Source organism: Scyliorhinus torazame, chromosome 12 (assembly GCF_047496885.1).
Source record: "Scyliorhinus torazame isolate Kashiwa2021f chromosome 12, sScyTor2.1, whole genome shotgun sequence".
Taxonomy (NCBI): Eukaryota; Metazoa; Chordata; class Chondrichthyes; order Carcharhiniformes; family Scyliorhinidae; genus Scyliorhinus; species Scyliorhinus torazame.
In genome coordinates, this window is record NC_092718.1 from 84,630,902 (window position 1) to 84,647,053 (window position 16,152).

Below are 16,152 nucleotides of genomic sequence, written 5' to 3' on the forward strand. Positions count from 1 at the left end.
GCGCGGGAACAAAGCCCGCGCTTCCCTTTTGGCCCCGCCCCCAATGGCCAACGCCCCCAACTCCTCCACCTCCCTTCCTCCCTCCCACACAACCTGTGGAAGAGAGAAAAGTTACCGGGTCGCAGGATTAACAACATAAAAACATCTCTCCCCCCTTTTTCCCCCCTCTTCGCCCCCCATATTCGCCCCACCACTTTGTCTCAAACGTTCTTTTTTAATAACCCGCTTATTCCAATTTCTCTTCAACAATAAATGTCCACGCCTCATCCGCCGTTTCAAAGTAGTGGTGCTTCCCTTGACCCACAGTCTTGCTGGCTGCAGCATTCCAAATTTGATCTTCTTTTTATGAAGCACCGCCTTGGCCCGATTAAAGCTCGCCCTCCTTCTCGCCACCTCCGCACTCCAGTCTTGATATACGCGGATCACCGCGTTCTCCCATCTACTGCTCCGAGTTTTCTTTGCCCATCTTAGGACCATCTCTCTGTCCTTAAAACGGAGGAATCTCACCACTATGGCTCGAGGAATTTCTCCAGCCCTCGGTCTTCGCGCCATAACTCGATAGGCTCCCTCCACCTCCAGCGGACCCGTCGGGGCCTCTGATCCCATCAACGAGTGCAGCATCGTGCTCACATATGCCCCGACGTCCGCCCCTTCTGCACCTTCAGGAAGACCAAGAATCCTTAAATTCTTCCTCCTCGCATTATTCTCCAGCACCTCCAGCCTTTCCACACATCGTTTATGGTGTGCCTCGTGCATCTCCGTCTTCACCACCAGGCCCTGTATATCGTCCTCGTTCTCGGCAGCCTTTGCTTTCACGACCCGAAGCTCCCGCTCCTGGGTACTTTTAGCACTTCAATCGCCTGTAATATCGGGGCCAACAGCTCCTTCTTCATCTCATTTTTAAGCTCTTCCACGCAGCGTTTCAAAAACTCGTGTTGTTCAGGGGCCCATATTAAACTGCCACCTTCCGACGCCATCTTGGTTTTTGCTTGCCTTCCTTGCCGCTGCTCTAAAGGATCCACCGCAATCCGGCCACTTTCCTCTCCTTTTTCCATCCGTATCCAGGGGGGATTCCCTTCTGGTTTACCGCACAGTGCTTTTAGCCGTTAAAATTGCCGTTGGGGCTCTTATTAAGAGCCCAAAAGTCCGTTCCACCGGGAGCTGCCGAAACGTGCGGCTTAGCTGGTCATCGCCGCACCTGGACGTCCCAGTGCAGGTGTAGTTAATCATAGATAATTCTTATTATCTATCGTTGGCCCCCCCGGCGATTCTCCGGCCCGCGAAGGGTCGAGTGGCCGCCCGTTTTTGGCCAGTCCCGCCAGCATATGTTACGACAGGTACTTACTGGAGGGACCTGGCTCCGCAGGCGGCCTCAGGGGTCCTCAGGGTGGGTGGGGGTTGGGGGATCTGGCCCCAGGGGGTGCCCCCATGGTGGCCTGGCCCGCGATCGGAGTCCATCGATCTGCGGGTGGGCCTGTGCCGTGGGGGCACTCTATTCCTCTGCATCGGCCGCTGTAACAGTCCGCGATGACCGACGCGGAGATGAACCCCCCTGCGCGTGCGCTGGGATGATGCCAGCACATGCTGGCGCTCCTGCGCATGCGGCAACTCCCACCGACTGGCAGCGGCCCTTCGGCACCGGTTGGCATGGCGCCAAGCCCTTCCCCGCCGGCCGATGCGGCGCAAACCACTCCAGCGCCGGCCTAGCCCCTGAAAGTGTGTAGGATTCCACACCTTCGGGGCGGTCCGACGCCAGAGTGGTTCACGCCACTCCTTCATGAAGGAGCTGCCCGCTCTGCCGGTTTTCAAAGAATCCCGCCCCAGATTGTACATGGATTGTGTGATGAGGGCCTCCGAGAATCATTGTTAAAACAGCAAGATTTAACGCTGAAAATCTCAATTCAAACGTGTTAATCTCAAGAACAAAGTGAAAACCAATATAATGAGTTTTACGACCATGAAAAGGGCCCACAAGTCCACCACGAGGTTAAGGCTGTTAAAATGGTGTCGCAGGCAGCCAAGAAGCGCACTTCAAATGGTCTATCCTGTGCGTGCACACTCCAGCCCGGGACATGCGCACTTCGCACAAAAATGCAAAACTGAAGAAAAGACATCTGCTGTCTAATGCGTCAGAGAGACGACATCATGACGTGCCACCGATGTGACAATGCCCACTTAAAAGGGCTATGTCTGGCTCAAGGCAAACAATGTTTAAAGTGTGAAAAACTCAATCACTATGCCTCACAATGCAGTGCAATTTAAAACTCCAAAACCAAAACAAAGGAATATCAACGTTCGCAGTGTGGATTCATCGGAGCACAAAAAATCCAAATACAATTATTCTTCAGAAGAGGACAATTTCTCATTGGAAAACACGCCTTCCGTGGGAACAATTGAAAATAGTGAGGAACTTAAAGCAACGACCAGCACTCCTCAATCGGTCAATATGATCGACTCGAGCAATGAATGGACTTCATCAGTGCAAGTTAACCATTTTCCAATACTGTTCAAGCTTGACACAAGGGCTTCAGGCAACCTGCTGACAAGCAAAGATCTCCACTCTATTCCAGGAGAACATGAGATGATATCTGCTACATGTAGGCTGAAAGACTACAATGGTAATCAGATCACATTAATGGGATTGTGCCATCTTCAAGTCAAAAACCTTAATTCGTGGAAAACGACAAATCATCACTGTTTGGCGCTCAGGCTTGCAAAGATTTGTGGCTTGTTCAACAGATTTTTATGAATACTCAGGATACATCACGCATGGAAGATGTAATCCAGCAGATGCATCAAGAATACCCTGACGTATTTAAAGTTATGGGCACTTTACCTGACCAGTACAAGATTTTGCGAAAAAAATATGCAACACATGTAATTCATCCGCCTCGGAAAGTTCCAGCTCCTTTGCGAGAGAGGATGAAATTAGCACTTGAAATGCTGCAGTCATAAGGAATCATCTCTCGACACACGCAGCCGACTGACTGGGTCAGTCCTCTAGTATGTGTTAAGAAACCATCTGGAGATCTTCGAATCTGTTAGATCCAAAGGATTACTCAACAAAAACATTTGTAGGAAACATTACCCTATCCCCAAGCATGAAGAGATCACATGCGAGATGGCGAATGCTCGCATCTTCACTAAACTCGATGCTTCGCAGGGATTCTGGCAGATGGAACTTGACGCCTCGAGCAGATTGTTGTGCACATTCAATACTCTATTTGGATGTTTCTGCTTTAACCGCATGCCTTTTGGAATAATCTCCGCTTCATAGATTTTCCATAGGATAATGGAGCAGATGACTGAGGGCATCGATGGTGTAAGAGTTTATGTTGACGACATAATTATATGGTCCATAACATTTTGTCGTTTGAAGAAGATGTTTCAAAGAATCCATCAATATGGATTGAAACTCAACCACTCAAAGTGCACACTTGCACAAACATCTTTAAAATTCTTGGGAGATACAATATCACCTCAAGGTGTCAGACCAGATGATGCAAAAATCTCTGCGATCCAGAATATGAAAACGCCACATGATTAAAAAAGCTGTGTTAAGATTTCTGGGCTTTGTAAATTTATTGGGCATGTTTATCTCGAATCTGTCCATGAGGGCGTCAGCTTTTTGCAGTCTGATAAGGAAGACCATTGATTTTGAATGGACACAATGTCACCAAAATGAATGGGTGGATCTCAAATATCAACTGATGACTGCACCAATTCTTACCTTTTTTGACCCAACTAGGACTACCAAGATCTCCAGTGATGCCAGTCAGGATGGGATAGACGCAATTCTTCTACAACAGAACGCTCAATCTGATTGGGTTCCAGTTGCATAAGCTTCCAGGGCTATGACTGCAACAGAGTGCAAATGTGCAAAGTTAGTAGAGGAATGTCTCGGACTACTCACGGGAATACTGAAATTCCATGTGAAAGTTTTCCTGATGTTTCAGATGGTGCCGCCTTCTTTGTTGTTGGAAGGGATGTTGGCAGTAACGGGGTGGACATCTCGGCGATTTATGGGAGGACGTTGGAGGAGGATAGAGTGTCTTTTGAGCCGGTCAAGGCCAGGTGAGAGGAGGAGCTGGAGTTGGCGCTGGAGGAGGGGTTGTGGTGTGAGGTGCTGAGAAGGGTGAATACTAATAATAGCTTATTGTCACAGGAAGGTTTCAACGTAGTTACTGTGAAAAGCCCCTAGTCGCCATATTCCGTCGCCTGTTCGGACAGGGCGGTACGGGAATTGAACCCATGCTGCTGGCATTGTTCTGCATTACAAGCCAGTTGTCTTAGCCCACTGTGCTAAACCAGCCCCTGGGTGGAAGACTGGCCAATGTAGAATACCCATGTCCACTCCTGTATTCAGGATTGTCTTCCATCCATTGTAAAACCTTGGGGAGTTCCTTTTATGTCCTGCAGATTCCACACTGCAGATGTGTGCACCAGCGATGGAGGGGATAGATATCGAGACTAGTGGATCTACAAACTATCCAGTGTTAAATATTGGTATTTCTCTCTACGGTTGGACTGTCACAAGAGTGGAAAGCCTACACTCCAGAAGAGGTCACAGCAGAGAAAGGTTCCTGTGTACAGATCGCATGTAATTACAGTTACCCATTGCGCTTGACAAACCAACCATGTGTTGGAAGCTGGCGTTACAATAAAAGTGGAACAGTGACTACAGCCTTTCATTCCAAGGATCAGAATGTTATATCACCAACGTTCCACCATCGGACCCGGCTGTCTGGAGACCTGAACGATGACAACTGTTCCCTGATAATAAACAACATCAGACGACAAGATGCAGGAAGATATTATTTCAGAATAAAATTCGATAAGAAGAATAAATACAACTACAAACCTGGAACACGGCTTCAGGTTTCTGGTAAGTGCTGTGTTATATAATTCCTCAACAATTCACATTCAATACTCAATGGGAAATAACACATCCTAGTATTTGTTTTGCTTGTTTTGTGGCCGTGTTAACCAGCATCACTGTTTTTAATGATTTTCTATTTCTACTCCCAGATCCAATGAAAATATTGGGCGGGATTCTCCTGCAATTGGCGGGGCGGCCCGTACCGGTGCCAAGAGCGGCGCGAACCACTCCGGCGTCGGGCCGCCCGGAGGTTCGGAATCCGATGTACTTCCAGGGGCTAGGCCGGCGCTGGAGGGGTTGGCGTCGCACCAACCGGCGGTGAAGGGCCACCGCTGTCTGGTGCGAGTTGGCACATGCGCAGGACTGCCAGCACATTCTGGCGCAGAGCGCAGAACCGCTGGCATGTTTCCTGCGCATGCGCAGGGGGTTTCTTCTCTGCCCCGGCCATGGCAGAACCTTACAAAGGCCGGCTCAGAGGGTAAGAGTGCCCCCATGGCACAGGCCCGCCCACAGATGGGTGGGACCCGATTGTGGACCACGCCACCGTGTGGGCCCACCCCGGGCCGGATCTCCGAGGAGCCCGCTAAACGGCCGACAAGCCAGGTCCTGCCAGGATGGACCATGTTCATTTCACGCCAGCGGGACTGGCTGAACACGGATGGCTGCTCGGCCCATCGGGGCCAGAGAATTGCTGGGGGGCCTCTGCCAACGGCCCCCGACTGGCGCGGCGCGATCCCCGCCCCCACCCGAAAACCGGCGCCGGAGAATTCGACAGCCGGAGTCGGAGCGGCGGGGCGGGATTCACGTCGCCCCCCCCGCAATTCTCCGACCCAGTGGTCCAACCTCTCTTTCCTCTCCAAAATCCTTGAACTTCTTTTCATCACCCAAATCTGTTCCCATCTCTCTTGGAATTCCATATTTTAATCCCTCTGCTCAGGTTTCTGCTCTGGTGACTGCAATGAAACAGCTCTTATTAACGTCATTGATTAAAGTCACATCCTGTTTGACTGTGACAAAGGGAAACTTTCCATCCTCGTCCTTTCTGCAGCCTCTGACATGGTTGACCACACCATCTTCCTCCAATGCTTCTGCACAATGTTCGCCAGCTGGGTGCACTCACCTGGTTCCATTCCTATCTAATCATAGCAGAAAATCACTTGTAATGGCTTTGCTACATCATCTAAATAAACAGTGTTAGTTTTCACATGCACACTGACAACACTTTGATTCCTCCACTGTTGTTTAATTATCTTATCCAAAGTCCTGCAGAGAAGAAAGTGGCTCCGATAAAAGTTGGGGAGACCGAATTAATTGATTCCAGTCCCCGTTACAAACTCCGTTTTCCAGCATCAAACTCCATCTGACTCCTCCCTGGAATCTCTCTGTGATTAAGCCAATCTGTTCACAACCTTGGTGTCACATTTCATCCTGAGAACAGTTTCCAAACTCATTTCCATGCCATCACTGAGGCCCCCTATTTCCACCTCCGTAACATTGTTCGACTTCACCCTGTATCAGCTCATCTGCCGCTGAAACCCTTCTCTCTATCCATGTCAAGGTTGATGTAGTTTTCTGCTTGGGCAAACAGGGCATCCGTGACCTGCCGGATGTGCATATGGGCTGTGGTCTGTGAGTTCCAGCTCGAGCCCTGGAATGATCCAGAGGTGTTTAAGCTCAGAACTACGATGACCTTGATGGCCAACGGGAGCAGCTGACCTCCTCGTCCATGTGGTGCCAAGTCTGCGAGGACTTAAGTGCACTTGATACTCCTTCTAATCCCACTTTCCTACACCCGGCCTGTAGTCCTGTAATTACGGCACTTAAGATGCAGATCCAGGTACTTCTTAAAAAATAAATTTAGAGTACCCAATTAATTTTTTCCAATTAAGGTGGCCATTCCACATAACCTGCACATCTTTGGGTTGTGGGGGTAATTCCCACACAAACATGGGGAGAATGTGCAAACTCCACATGGACAGTGACCCAGAGCAGGGATCAAACCTGGGTCCTCGGTGCTGTGAGGCAGCAGTGCTGACCACTGCTGCCTTAGATCCAGGTACTTTTTAAAAGAGATTCGGGTCTCTGCCTCCAACCCAACTTCCAGACTCCCACGATCCTCTGTGTAAAAAGGTTCTTCCTCATGTCCCTTCCACGCCTTCTGCCATTTATCTTGAAGCTATGTCCCTTTGTTATTCCCTGAAGCCAATCTTATCCCATTAAACTTGGCTCTTGACCCTCAACTACAATTAAAGGCAGTTGGACAGACTGCTGCCTGTAACTAACAGGTGTTATAGTTATTCCCAAAATCCGTATAGCCTCTCCTGTCTAGGTCACCACCAGGTTGCCGTATTTTTTAAACTCAGGGGGCGGACCTCTTCCCTCTACGTATTGGTATGTTTATTCTCCCATATTGAGGGGGGGGGGGTTCCTGAGTCGGCCTCCATTTTGAGCGAACGTGATGGGAGCCACTTTGCGCGCTTTAATGTTATTTAACTTGTGCACATCTGATCCTTCTTCAGAACTATGCTCTACACTGTGCACTGGAGCCGGAATTATTTTTTCTCGAGCGCCGGGCAGGTCCTATTTAACCTTGCACTTGCTTCTTAAATGCACTTAACACCAACACACGTCTTCCCTAAATCTACATTTCTCCTGTCCCTGGGCTCCCCACACCGATAGCGTTCTTCACCATTCTTTATTTGTAGACTGATTGTTCAATACCTATCCACTATCTGGTTGAGTACTTTTTTGTTCTTAAAGTTTGTGCCCAACTACAGGTACCCTCCAAACTTGGTGGGCCACACCAGCTTGCACACTTTGAAGCTCCATTGTGCCATTTTCTGCACTTTCCATAGCAAGGGCAATTTTGAATGACTTCTTTAAAGTTATTTCTGTTTCTGCCATGTTTCGTGTGTCTCGCAGTATTAGTCAATCCACACTCTAACCGGTCTCTCAACATCTCATCAAGGGCAGAGCCAAATTCACAATGTTCCACTCGTTGCCTCAACCTCGCCACAAAAGCTGCTATCGCGCCCCCGAGGGTTCTTGTCATTGAAATAAACTTAGATCTCTGCATAGTCACCAAGGGCTTCGGGTGATAATGTTGTTTTACTATTTCTATGAGTTCTTCGAAGTTCATAGTGTTAGGGGAATCTGGAAAAGTCAAGCTCTTCCCCCTCAGTTTGTTTGTTTTGGAGAAATACCTCAGGCATTCAATGTAGCGAACACAGTCCTCCGAATAAGAGTGGAATGGCTCAAGGTTTCCTAATCGCGGCGTTATAACTCACTGACTACTGAATAGACAGGCATCGAATGACTTGCACACGAGGTCTGCTTTGCCATGGGGTCTCCGTGGCTAATGAAAAGCACTCCGATGATCCTTGTTGCCAAATGTAATATTTGTGAAGGAGTGGCAACCACCAGAGTAAATATAGAATTATTTATTAACTGAATAATAATGTACTGTTGTGGAAATCATGATAAAGACAAATTCCGCGAGGTTCGATTTAAGGAACTTTAATTACACAAAAATATTTGCGGAGAGAGAGTGTTCTATCTGCAAAGCCATTGCACTGCACTCTGAGATTCGATTGAAGGAAACATGGGTGTCATTCTCCGACCCCCCAGCGGGTCGGAGAATGGCCGTTGGCCGCCGTGAATCCCGCCACCGCCGGTTGCCGAAGTCTCCAGTACCGGAGATTGGGCGGGGGCGGGAATCGGGCCGCGCCGGTTGGCGTGCCCCCCCGCTCGATTCTCCAGCCCGGATGGGCCAAAGTCCCGCCGAGAAATTGCCTGTCCCGCCGGCGTAAATTAAAGTAGCTATTTACCGGCGGCGCGGGCGGGCTCCGGGTTCCTGGGGGGGGGCGCGGGGCGATCTGGCCCCGGGGGGTGCCCCCACGGTGGCCTGGCCTGCGATCGGGGCCCACCGATCCGCGGGCGGGCCTGTGCCGTGGGGGCACTCTTTCCCTTCTGCCTCCTCAACGGTCTCCACCATGGCGGAGGCGGAAGAGACTCTCCCCACTGCGCATGCGCGGGAAACTGTCAGTGGCCGCTGACGCTCCCGCGCATGCGCCGCCCGGAGATGTCATTTCCACGCCAGCTGGCGGGGCAACAAACACCGTTTCCGCCAGCTGGCGGGGCGGAAATCCCTCCGGCGTCGGCCTAGCCCCTCAATGTCGGGGCTCGGCCCCCAAAGATGGGGAGCATTCCGCACCTTTGGGGCTACGCGATGCCCGTCTGATTGGCGCCGTTTTGGGCGCCAGTCGGCGGACATCGCGCCGTTGGGGGAGAATTTCGCCCCATATTTTTTATAGTCTGAAATAACAGTTTGAAGTAAACAGCCATGTTTATATTAGTAGACCTTGGAAACTACGTAAGGTGAAATACGTAGGATGTATGTTCTTGCCCTTGGCTAAAAACAACTCGAGTGCACATTTTGTTATCCTTCGGAGGACAATGTATTCTCACAATAAGTCCGAAAATATTAAGCAGTATTTTGTTTATGTTACCTTACCTACTTATTTTCGCTAAAAGCAGTGATAACTATAGTCAAGCATTTCCCAGAATGTTCTAAATTGGCAACTCATTAATTTCCCTTCCACATGTACAGTGAAGGATAATGATGCTACCGATGACATTGACCCCAGTTTTTAGCTTGCCTGGATAGACTGCACTCAGCCCCAGGATTCATGCTCTTCAGCCCGATTGGCTGAACATGACTCTTCAAAACCCAGCTCTTAAAAGGGTTCGTTACCACAGTGGGACTATTCTCTCCTGCTTCCATTCCTTTCTATCGAATCATAATCAGCGAATCATTTGCCTAGCTTTGCAACATCAACTGAATAATGTTTGTTATCGCATGTATACTGATGACACCCGGCTCTACCTCACCCCCACCTCTCTTGACTCTTCCACTGTTGTTTCATTATCAGACCTCTTATCCAGTGTGCTACAGAGGATAAATTTCTTCCAAATAAATATTGGGAAGACTGAAGCCATTGTTTTCAGTCCCCATTCCAAACTCCGTTCCCAGTGACCGACTCCATCCCTCTCCCTGGCAAGTCTCTGTGACAAACCAATCTTTTGACAAGTTTGGCGTCACATTTGATCCCGCGATGAGTTTCCAAACTCATATCTGCAGAATCCCTACGGCCGCCTATTTCCACCTTCATAACATTGTCTGACTTCACCCGGTATCAGTTCGTCTGCTGCTGAAACTCTCATCTATGCCTTATTCTCTCCACGCTCAACTATTCCAACACACATTCTACCCTGCATAAACTTGAGGTCTTCCAAATATCTGCTGTCCGTGTCTTAACTTGCACCAATTCCACTGTCCTCTCACCTCTGTGCTCTCTGACCTTGACTGGCTCCTGATCAAGCAAAGACTTAATTTCAAAATTCTCGTCCTTATTACCTCAACTTTGTAATCTCCTCCAACCCCACAATCTTCCGACATCTCTGTGCTCCTTCCATTCCGGACTCTTGAGCATTCCCCAAATTCCCACCATTCGCGACTGTGCCTGGGGCCCTAAGCTCTGGAATTGACAGCTGGGGCGGGTTTCTCCCCTACCCGGCGGGGCGGGGGGTCCCGGCGGGATGGAGTGGCGTGAACCACTCCAGCGTCAGGCCGCCCCAAAGGTGCGGATTCTTCTGCACTTTTAGGGTCCAATCCGCACCTTTAGGGGCTAGGTCCACGCCGGAGTGGTTGGCGCCACGCCGGCTGGCGTGGAAGGCTTTTGGCGCCACGCCAGCCGGGGCTGAAGGGACTCCGCCGGCCGGCGGCAGTCATCGCATGCGCGGGAGCGTCAACGGTTGCTGACGTCATCCCCGCGCATGTGCAGGGGGGGGGGGGCTCCTACGCGTTGGCCATTGCGGAGGCTGATGGCCGACACAGGGGGGAAAGAGTGCCCCCACGGCACAAGCCTGCCCCTAGATCGGTGGGCCCTGATTGCGGGTCAGGCCATCATGGGAGCACCACCCGGGGCCAAATCACCCCGCGACCCCCCCAGGACCACGGAGCCCTGGTCCTGCTGGTAAGGGACGTGGTCTAATTCACGGCGGTGGGACCAGCAAAACAGCAGCGGGACTTCGGCCCATCGCGGGCCGGAGAATTGCCAGGGGGGGCGGGGGACCCGCCCATCGGCATGGCGCAATTTCCGACCCTGCCGAATCTCCGGTGCTGGAGAATTCGGCAGCCGGCGGGGGCGGGATTCACTGACCCGGCGGGGGGTCAGAGAATCCCACCCCTGAAATCTCTCCACCTCCCTTTCTTTCTCCTTCTATTTCTCTCACACTGTTCCTTTTAAATGCTCCTTAAAAACTTACCTCTTTGACTGAGCGTTTGACCACCTGTCCCAATATCTCGCTCTGTGTCTGGCTGTCACACTTTGTTTTATGATGCTCCTGTGCAGCACCTTGGGATACTTAAATATGTTAACATTAGTCTGTAAATATCAGTTGTTGTTGTTCTTTTCCCCTCTACCCAGTTCGAGTCTTCTTTCTGAGGTAATATACAACCTCCTTATTTTTCTTTCCCAAATAATGTTTTCTATTTTAATTCAGCGAATGCCAATCCCCAAGGCCAAGCATTAATCTCCTCATTTACTGAGTTTACTCTGCAGAGTTCCTTCATAATTTGTTGCATTGTTTGTCATTCCACAATTGCAAAAGGGGTTTGAGGCGCCAGCTGTTGGAGGTTTGCTGCAGAGGGTGCTGCCGAATCCTGAACCTCTCCTGAACATGTTTCGCGAGGAACACATTTACCTGAGTACTTCAAGGACTCGAGCCTGCTCCGCCATTCAATTGGATCATGGCTGATCTAGTCTCAACTCCATTTTCCTGTCTGCCCCGCCCATAACCCATGACATATTTGTTGATGAAAACTCTGTCTAACTCAGCCTTGAATACATTCAATGTCCCACAGTCTCCACAACTCTCTGGGGAAGAGAATTCCACTGACTAACCACCCTTTGAGAAAGGAACTTTCTGCTCATCTCTGTCTTAAAAGAGTGACCCCTTATTTTGAAACTGTGCCCCCTGATCCTACATTTTGACAAGGAGAAACATTCTCTCAGTATTTGATGTGACCATCAGTTCACATGAGACGAAGAGTTGAAGTGAACAGTGGTTTTAATCAGCTAGAACTGTGCCTGCCTGTGACTGCTCTGTACTGAGTGCTGCCTGCAGGCTGCAGATCTATATACCTCCCCTGAGGGGGCGGAGCCATAGGCAGAGCCCACAAGGGCATCAACATAATACAATACAATGTTATGAAATACAATGGTGAATGGTAGCAGTAATACATTCATCACATTAAACCCCTGTTAAAAATTGAAGTCCAGTAGGGATGAAGTGGGCTCACAGATCGAGTTTGGCCGGCGCCTTGATTGTTCGCTGCAATTGCCTGAGCTCCGGCTTCGGGTGTTGAACTTGTTGCTGCGGGCATATTGGGTGTTGAGCTCGTTGACTCCGGGAGGGTGTCTTCTGGAGCTTCATCCCTGTAGGTCGGCAATGGGGGGAGGGGGGTGTAGACCATGTAGGGGCGGGGGCGGTGTTCGGTATAGGGTGGGGGGGGGGGGGGAGTAGGTGATGGTCGCAGGGGAACGGACGGGTGCCAGGTCCCGGAGAGAGACTGAATCTTGTCGGCCGTCGTGGTGCGCCACGTAGGCATACCGAGGGTTGGCGTGAATGAGCTGGACCCTCTCGACTAGTGGGTTGGACTTATGGCTCCTCACATGCTTTCGGAGGAGGACAGGCCTCGGTGTCATCAGCCAGGATGGAAGCGAGACCCCGGAGGTGGATTTCTTGGGGAAGACAAATAGGCGGTCATGAGGGGTCTCGTTCGTGGTTGTGCAGAGGAATGACCTAATGGAGTGGAGCGCGTTGGGGAGGACCTCCTGCCAGCGGGAAACTGGGAGACTCCGAGACCGTAGGGCCAGAAGGACAGCCTTCCATACTGTCGCGTTCTCCCTCTCCATCTGTCTGTTTCCCCGGGGGTTGTAGCTGGTAGTCCTGCTGAAAGCAATGTCCTTACAGAGCAGGTACTGACTCAGGTCGTCGCTCAGAAACGAGGAGCCCCTATCACTGTGGACGTAAGTGGGGAAACCGAAAAGGGTGAAGATACTATTCAGGGCCTTAATTACAGTGGCCGCGGTCATGCCGGGGCATGGTATGGCAAATGGGAAACGGGAATACTCGTCAACAACGTTAAGAAAATACGCGTTGTGGTCAGTGGAGGGGCGGGGCCCTTTGAAATTGATGCTGAGGCGCTCAAAGGGCCGGGATGCCTTCACCAGGTGGGCCTTGTCTGTTCGATAGAAGTGCGGCTTACACTCCGCACAGACTTGGCAGTCCCTGGTCATGTCCCTGACCTCCTCGGTGGAGTAGGGCAGGTTGCGGGCCTTGATGAAGTGGCGAAGCCCGGTGACCCCTGGGTGACAGAGGTCATTGTGGATGGCCCGCAGCTGGTCATCTTGCGCGCTGGCGCATGTGCCGCGGGACAGGGCATCTGGAGGCTCATGAGCTTCCCCAGACAACATACAATGTAGTGGTTATAGGTGGAGACTTCGATTCTCCACCTCAGGATTTTATCATTCTTGATCTTGCCCGGCTGTGTATTGTTGAACATAAAGGTTACCGACCGTTGGTCGGTGATGAGGGTAAACCTCCTACCAGCCAGGAAGTGCCTCCAGTGCCGCACAGCTTCCACGATGGCTTGAGCTTCCTTTTCGACAGAGGAGTGTCAAATATCAGAGGCGTTGAGGGTACGGGAAAAAAAGGCCACGGGCCTGCCTGCCTGGTTAAGGGTAGCGGCCAGGGCGACATCTGACGCGTCGCTCTCCATCTGGAAGGGGATGGACTCGTCCACCGCGTGCATCGCAGCCTTGGTGATGTCTGCCTTGATGCGGCTGAAGGCCAGGCTGGCCTCAGTCGTCAGGGATAAGATGGTGGCTTTGATAAGTGGGCGGGCTTTGTCCGCATAGTTGGGGACCCACTGGGCACAGTATGAAAAGAACACGAGGCATCTTTTCAGGGCCTTGGGGTAGTGGGGTAGGGAAAGTTGCAGGAGGGGGCGCATGCGGTCGGGGTCGGGCCCTAGGACTCCGTTTTCCATGACATAGCCGAGGATGGCCAGTCAGGTTGTGCGGAAAACGCATTTCTCCTTGTTATAGATGAGATTGAGGGTTTGGGCGGTTTGGAGAAACTTCTGAACGTTGGCGTCGTGGTCCTGCTGATCATGGCCGCAGATGGTAACGTTGTCCAAGTATGGAAATGTGGCCCGCAGCCCGTACTGGCCCATCATTCAGTCCATTGTTCTTTGGAAGACCGAGACCCCATTGGTGATGCCGAAGGGGACCCGGAGGAAGTGGAAGAGGCGGCCGTCTGCCTCAAAGGCAGTGTAGTGGCGGTCTTCCGGGCGGATTGGAAGCTGGTGGTATGCGGACTTCAGACCTACCATGGAGAAAACCCGGTAGTGTGCAATCTGATTAACCATGTCCGCTATCCGGGGAAGGGGGCACGCATCGAGTTGCGTGTACCGATTTATGGTTTGACTGTAGTCTACAACCATCCGGTTCTTTTCCCCGGTCCTGACGACCACCACTTGGGCTCTCCAGGTTCTATTACTGGCCTCGATGACCCCCCCCTTCAGGAGCCGCTGAACTTCTGACTTGATAAAAGTCCTGTCCTGGGCACTGTACCGCCTGCTCCTGGTGGTGACGGGTTTACAGTCGGCGGTGAGGTTCGCGAAGAGTGAGGGAGGGGCGACCTTAAGGGTCGCGAGGCTACATACGGTGAGAGGGGGTAGGGGCCCGCCGAACTTCAGGGTCAGGCTCCTGAGTTTGCACTGGAAGTCCAGTCCTAACAGGAGAGGAGCGCAGAGAGGGGGGAAGACATATAGTTTAAAATTGGTGTACTCGGCGCCCTGTATCGCGAGGTTTGCGACACAGTACCCCCGGATCTGCACTGAATGCGATCCGGAAGCAAGGGAGATTGTTTGGCATGCGGGGGAAATTTGGAGAGAACAGCGCCTTACCGTATCTGGATGTATGAAGCTCTCCGTGCTCCCAGAGTCAAACAGGCAGGGCGTTTCGTGCCCATTGATCCGGAAAGTCATCATCGAGTTCCTGAGTTGCTTGGGCCGTGACTGGTCGAGGGTGACAGCGCCGAGGGTAGCCGGCGTGGTCGGAGGTGGTCCCAAGATGGCGGCCCCCGTCGGTCGCACGTATCAGGCGGCGTTGAAGATGGCGGCCAATATGGCGGCCCCCATGAGTCGCACGTGTCGGGTAGGGTTAAAGATGGCTGCCCCCACGGATAGCACGAGGCTGATGACGCGTCCGAAGGAGGCGGTACCGGCAGGCACGCAACCACACGGCGGGGTCTGCGAGCCTGTGAGTCTGTAAATCGGGCCTGCGAATTAGGAGCTTTGGATCTGGCCAGGCAGACTTTGGCAAAGTGTAATTTCTTGCCGCAGTCGCTACAGGTCGCGTTCTGAGCCAGGAAACGCTGCCTGAGGTGCTGGTTCTGGCCGCAGAAATAGCAGGGCAGCCCCCCGGGTTGGACGGGCAGCCGCGCGGCACAGGCCTGAGGCACCCTCTGGTCGGGTGTCCACGAGGGGATCGCGTGGTCGGAGGGGTAAGCATTGAGGCTCTGAAACGCTACTTCTAAGGAGGTGGATAGTTTTACCGTCTCTTCTAGGTCGAGGGCGCCCTTTTCGAGCAGGCGCTGTCTGACGTAGTTGGATCGTACTCCAGCCACTTCGGTGACCCGGATGGCGAGTTCCATATGCTGCGAGGCCGTGACGTCCTTGTAGTTGCAGTTTCGAGCAAGTACCATCAGGTTGCGTCGGCATTCCTCCAGCGATTCCCCGGGGCATTGACGACGAGTGGTGAGGAGATGCCACGCGAACACTTCGTTCACCAGCCTCACATAATGTCTTTTCAGGATCGCGATTGCGTCTGGGTACGTGGTCGCTTCCTCGATCAGCACGGAGTTTCGGTGGCTCACCTGGGCATGGAGGAGACTCAGTTTCTGTTCCTCAGTGATGGCGGGCAAGGAGGAGGCGGCGAGGTAGGCCTCAAAACAGCGGAGCCAGTGCAAAAAGATTCCTTTGGCGTCAGCTGCCTGTGGGTCGAGTTCCAGTTCATCACGTTTGAGGGCTGCTTCCATAGCGATATTGTACCTGATTAAATTGATACGACCATCAATTCACACGAGACAAAGAATTGAAGTGAACAGTGGTTTTAATCAGCTAGAACTGTGCTTGCCTCCGA

The 16,152-nt window shown here is 51.8% G+C and overlaps 1 protein-coding gene across 1 annotated transcript in view; it reads left to right on the forward strand.

The window, feature by feature from the left end:
* Nucleotides 1–2,236: 2,236 nt before the first annotated feature.
* LOC140387069 (sialic acid-binding Ig-like lectin 12) overlaps nucleotides 2,237–16,152 on the forward strand; it is a 41,097-nt gene continuing 27,181 nt past the window's right edge. The window contains exons 1-3 of the mRNA XM_072470079.1: nucleotides 2,237–2,618; nucleotides 3,957–4,074; nucleotides 4,509–4,885. Of these exons, the coding sequence (XP_072326180.1) occupies nucleotides 2,237–2,618; nucleotides 3,957–4,074; nucleotides 4,509–4,885 (877 nt within the window). The remainder of the gene's footprint in view (nucleotides 2,619–3,956; nucleotides 4,075–4,508; nucleotides 4,886–16,152) is intronic.